General features: G+C 47.8%; 1 protein-coding gene across 2 annotated transcripts; it reads left to right on the top strand.

Annotated features, from left to right (window-relative positions):
* Window positions 1–1,435: 1,435 nt before the first annotated feature.
* On the top strand, window positions 1,436–5,594 carry Liat1 (ligand of ATE1). 2 transcript variants are annotated; one of them, XM_076936286.1, is made up of 2 exons: window positions 1,436–1,738; window positions 5,030–5,594. In XM_076936286.1, the coding sequence occupies exons 1-2, from the start codon at window positions 1,534–1,536 to the stop codon at window positions 5,506–5,508; spliced, it is 684 nt and encodes a 227-aa protein (XP_076792401.1). In that variant the 5' UTR covers window positions 1,436–1,533; the 3' UTR covers window positions 5,509–5,594. The 2 variants fall into 2 exon arrangements, with proteins under 2 accessions (XP_076792401.1, XP_034363819.1); XM_034507928.2 differs by having other exon boundaries at window positions 1,437–1,738; window positions 5,027–5,594.

Raw genomic sequence — 5,594 nt, 5'->3', positions numbered from 1 at the left:
CTTGTCTGCCCCTTCCTGTAGAAAGGGTGAGATTCCTGAAGGACTTATAGGATAAGAAGTATCACAGCAGGCATACTTGGTTTTGGTTGCTGTGGTGGTTTGTCACAGTGTCTCCATAACCTGGCTGCTCTCAAAGTCAATTTGTAGCCAAGGATGATCTTGAACTCTTGATCCTTCTGTCTCCACCTTCCCAAGTATTAGGATTATGGACATGTGCCACCATGCCCAGTTTATGGGGTGCTGGGGATCGGGCAAGGACTCAATACCTAAGCTACACCGCTGTCTCTTGGCAGCCATGTTGGAAAATATGACCTGTGGTGCATAAACCTGAAGAAGAAGAAGAAGAGGAAGAGGAAGAGGAAGAGGAAGAGGAAGAGGAAGAAGAAGAAGAAGAAGAAGAAGAAGAAGAAGAAGAAGAAGAAGAAGAAGAAGAAGAAGAAGAAGAAAAAGGCCAACAACAGCTCACACTGGGTTTAGTCTTTTTAAATCTGTGGTGATGGGTGGGTGAAGACATTTCAGTCTCCTACATGTTATATAAGTGCCCTGCCAGTGAGCTGTATCCCCAGCCTTGAGTATGGTTTTGATAAGAACTGTCATGAGGTTAGATGTAGGATGCTCAGTAGTTCACGGCACTTGCTGTTCCTGCAAAGGACCCAGTTTGGGGACCCCACACCACAGCTCACAGCCGTCTGGAATTCACGTTCCAAAGGATCTGGTGCATTCTTCTCACTTCCGAGCCAGCACAGGTGTGGGGGAGATATGTCAGTGCCGGCCCAAGGAGCCACAGCATCTAGTTAGCCTTGACCTGTGCACCCGGGCTCACACCAGGGCTCAAGTCGATAACAACACACAGGCATACAGCTAGATCAACACGAGGTGCACATATATATAGTCAAGAGAAACACACACAAACTAAAAAACTAATAAATCCTTTTAAAATGTTTTGTTTTTGTTTTAAAGAAAACAATTTTCGTGAGGGCCTGGTGGCTCATACATATAATCCTACTGGGGAGGCTGAAACAGGAAAATCGTGAGTCTGCCTGGGCCACAGTGAGCTCCAGACCATCCTGGAGCAACTTAAATAGTGAGTAGGGGATGGGGCACGGGGGTGCGAAGAGGAGCCAGACACCAGTAGCTCATGCCTGTAACACCAGCCCTTGGGAGAGGGTACGAATGAATGAGGAATTCAAGACCAGCCAGTTCGAACTACATGAGACCCTGTCTCAAAAAATAAAAACGATAAATATTTTAAACCATGCATTAGTGGATGAGATATGTCATTGTCAGCTCAAGCATTAACAATCTTTATCCTGCCTTGTGCACTTTGACTCACCAGGTCTCAAACAGATCAAAACACGCATGCGTACATCTAGAGCCTTAGGGTGCCCCTGCCGGCAACTTCTTAGTTGTGCTCATGGCGTGGAGCGGTCGCCTTGGAGACGCGTGGTCTGAGCCAGCAGCGAGCGCCTGGAGCCCGCCCGGCGCGGGTCCTCTGCTGTGTTCCGGGCACGCAGGTCGCGGTCCCGCGGGCGGATGGCCGGCCGTGGTGGGACCGGGGCGGCGGAGTATGGCGAGGAGGGTGAGGACGAGGAGGAGGAGGAGGCTCGGGAAGGCGGCGCTGAGGGCTCCCCGGGGTCCAAGCTGCCCCCCATCGTGGGCACCTCCTCCGAGCTGGCCAAACGGAAGGTGAAGAAGAAAAAGAAGAAGAAAAAGACTAAAGGATCGGGCAAGGGCGACGGTAAGAGGAGCAGCTAGAGAGGCTGCTTCGCTTTTGAACCTGAGATTCCTCCCATACCCCTCTACCTGGAAGCCATCTCAGGCCAGAAACCTGACAGGACACATTAAAGCATCCCAGAGATGCCCAGATTTACCCAAAAAAACCACGTGCTCATCAGCACAGATACCCCTTAATTACTATGGAAGTCTACCAACTTTAGTTTCCCAGTATATCCAAAGAGACCACACCCTCCCCTAAGAACCCTTAACATCTAATATCTCTGTGTGGGACCCCACACAAAAAGCCTCCAGCCCCTCAGAGAGTGTTCTTCTGCCCACCTCTCTCCACTTTCTAGCCCCTCCGTCAAAACATACTCTCACTCACAGACATTTCAAGGCTCAGAGTCAAAAAGAGACTAGCCCAGATGGACAGATCCCAGCAGGATATTCACTCCATCAGGACCGCCAAGAGACAGCTGTGTATGGACGGCATAAACTCACACCAGTCCCTGCCTCATCTTCCTGTCAACACCGACGTTTTGTTTTCTTTTTTAAAGATATATATTTTTTTTAATTTTATATATACGAGTATATTGTAGCTGTCTTCAGACACACCAGAAGAGGGCATCAGATCCCAATACAGATGGTTGTGAGCCACTATGTGGTTGCTGGGAATTGAACTCAGGACCTCTGGAAGAGCAGCCAGCGCTCTTAACTGCTGAGCCATCTCTCCAGCAGTAACACCAACACACTTCCCCCCCCCACCCCCCCAGACAGGGTTTCTCTGTGTAGCCCTGGCTGTTTTGGAGCTCACTCTGTAGACCAGGCTGGCCTCCAACTCAGAAATCCACCTGCCTCTGCCTCCCAAGTGCTGAGATTAAAGGTGTGTGCCACCACCGCCCGGCTACCAACACTCTTTATACTGCCTTCTTTTAGCAATATGATACTCTCTGACAAACCTAAAGTATGGTTTGCTCCATCATACACACACATGCAGTCTACACATGCGTGGATTTCAGTTAGACATTTACATGCATAAATGCTAACACAGATTGCACACCTACACAGATACACATACTCACGTGCATGGATACCTCTGGATATCATACACACACAGCTATCCTAGAAACACATGCATAGCTACAACCTTACATCGTAAACACACAGATCTGCTAGATACTCACATGCATAGCTACGCCCCAAACACTATATCCACACAGGTATTCTAGGCACTTACATTCTTAGATGTCCACAAACATCACACCCACAACACAGACTCCAATCTCACTCACCAGGACCTTCATTTGCATACACATACACCAGCACTGTCCAGGAGCCCAGAGTCCCTACCTCTCCCAAAGTTCAACCAGAGAACCTCCAGATGTCTCAGCAAAGACATTGAGCCCACTCTGAGGAAGAGTGCAGCTGTGAAGCAGAATGACCCTGCTTGTGAGTGATGTAACTCCAGTGTAACCTGTGTGGCTTTGGCCATCAGGAAAGTGGCCCTGACCTCTGATATGGCTAGTACTGGGCTCAGGTGTGGGGCATTGGCTCCGTGTGCAGAGTGGGCAGTGGAAGGAGGAACAGTCCTGAGGTTTGGGGAAGGGAGCATGGGAGTCTTATAATTACTTCTTCAGACAGAGCTTAAGGCAGCTAGCCACTGTGTGTGTGTGTGTGTGTGTGTGTGTGTGTGTGTGTGTGTGTGTGCAAAACATGGAGGCTTGTCTTTTGCTGCAACTTTTGACTGTGGGAATTACAGTATTGTGTACCACAGAGTGTCAGCAGGGGACCCCAGATAGTTTTCAGAGAACAGGACTGTAAGGAAATGTTAAGACTGAACTTTTATTTATTTTTGCCTTTATCCCCCCCCCCCCCGCTTGCCTTTCTAGCGATATTTCTAAGATAAAATAAATCTGAACTAGAAGCTGATAAAGAATAACAATTTATAGAATCTGACAAGCAATTCTGCATTGCTATTAATGTCAAGAAAGAAAAAAAGGGAAGGGAGGGAGGGGGAGGGGAAGGAGGGAAGAGGGCACAAAGCTACAGGGAAGTGTTCCTAGGCTAGGTTGACAGCTCTTTTTGCATAGCACTCACAAAGCCCTGGCTTCCATCCTCTGTACAGCAGAAGTCAGGGGTGGTGGCATATGCTTGCAATTCTATCAGTGGGAGGTGTGGAGGCAGGAGGATCAGAAGTTCAAGGTCATCCTAGGCTATATAGGGAGTTTGAAGCTACTTGGGACTATATGAGATTTATCTTAAAACAAACAAACAAACAAACAAACAAACAACAGCCGGGCAGTGGTGGCGCACTCCTTTAATCCCAGCACTTGGGAGGCAGAAACAGGTGGATTTCTGAGTTCGAGGCCAGCCTGGTCTACAAAGTGAGTTCCAGGACAGCCAGGGCTACACAGAGAAACCCTGTCTCGAAAAACAAAAACAAAAAAAACCAACAAAAAAAAAAAAAAAAAAAAAAAAAAAACAGGGAGAAAGAAAAGAAAAAAAGAGGGGCTGGAGTGATGGCCCCATTATTAAGAATTCTTGTTCTTGCAGAGGACCCAGGTTCAATGCCCAGTACCCACATGGTAGTTCACAACTGCCTGTAACTGCACTACTAGGAGATAGATCTGATGCCCTCTTCAGACTTCCTTGGGCACCAGGAATGCACTCGTACACAGACATATGTTCACACAACACACACACATACACACACACACAATGTTTAAAATCATTTTAAAAGAAAAACAAGAATATTTCCTGGTTTATAAAATAATTAACTTTAAAAAGAGTATTTCCTGGTTCAGTATACTAGAGAGTACATTATTTGATGTAGGAAGCGCTGTCCTCTCTCTCTTTCACCATATAGTATCTAGATGTGTGTAGAGTCACAGACCTGGGAAGTATTTGGCGAGCATGTGGTGAGGTTAAGTTGAGGAATAGCAGATACAGTAGAGCAGGACACCTGGAGTCAGGCTGGCCTTCAGATCTGATGTCCCCATTCATTGGTTGTTGGTTGACACTGATGGATACTGAGGCAGCAAGAACCTCTTGGTTCCTGGACTGGGGTGTAGATTAGTGGTAGAGCTTGTGTTTAGCATGTACAAGGCTTGGGTTCAGTCTACAGCACCACAAAAAGAAAAAGGTGCCTCTTGCCTTAAAATACCTTGACCAGAGGACACCCTAGCAATGATGAAGGATCCCAAGGTCCTGCCTTCTGAACCCTGGGTAAAGACAGCCCCGTCTCTTACATCGCTGGTGATTTATTTGGGCACCGGAACAGACATAAACATTTGTCTTCTTATCTTTTCAGCAGATAAACATCACAGCCGAGGTCGGAAGAATCAGCCGCTTTCTTCATCTTTCCATGACATCTTAAATCCCCACAAAGACCATGGCTCGAGAGCAGAGCCCAGGGACAAAGAGGAAAATAGGCAAACCCTTCCCTATTCGTACAGCATTAATCACTCCTGCTTTTCTGAAATAGAAGATAGCCTTTCCAGCCAGATCAACGAGAGTCTGCGTTGGGATGGGATTCTCACCGACCCTGAGGCAGAGAAGGAAAGGATCCGCGTCTACAAGCTGAACCGAAGGAAGCGGTACCGCCTCGTGGCCCTCAAGGGCTTCCATTCGGATCCCTGCGTCGAGGAGAGCGTGGAGAACCTGCCCTACCTCTCAGACAAAGATTGCAGCCCCAGCAGCAAGCAGCCCAGCTCTAAGGGCGACCATGCGCATAGCTACTTTGAAGCCTCGAAGCTCCTGCACCCAGAATTAGCCACCACTGTGGCAGAGTGACAACTGTCCTTCCTGCTGCCAAGCTCCTCCTTGCCACACGTTTATATGTTTAAAAAGAATCATAATAAAAAGAAATCAGACCTGAA

Source organism: Arvicanthis niloticus, chromosome 6 (assembly GCF_011762505.2).
Source record: "Arvicanthis niloticus isolate mArvNil1 chromosome 6, mArvNil1.pat.X, whole genome shotgun sequence".
Lineage (NCBI taxonomy): Eukaryota > Metazoa > Chordata > Mammalia > Rodentia > Muridae > Arvicanthis > Arvicanthis niloticus.
Note: the sequence above shows the minus strand (reverse complement) of the source record. Positions and strands in the feature narration are given on the sequence as shown.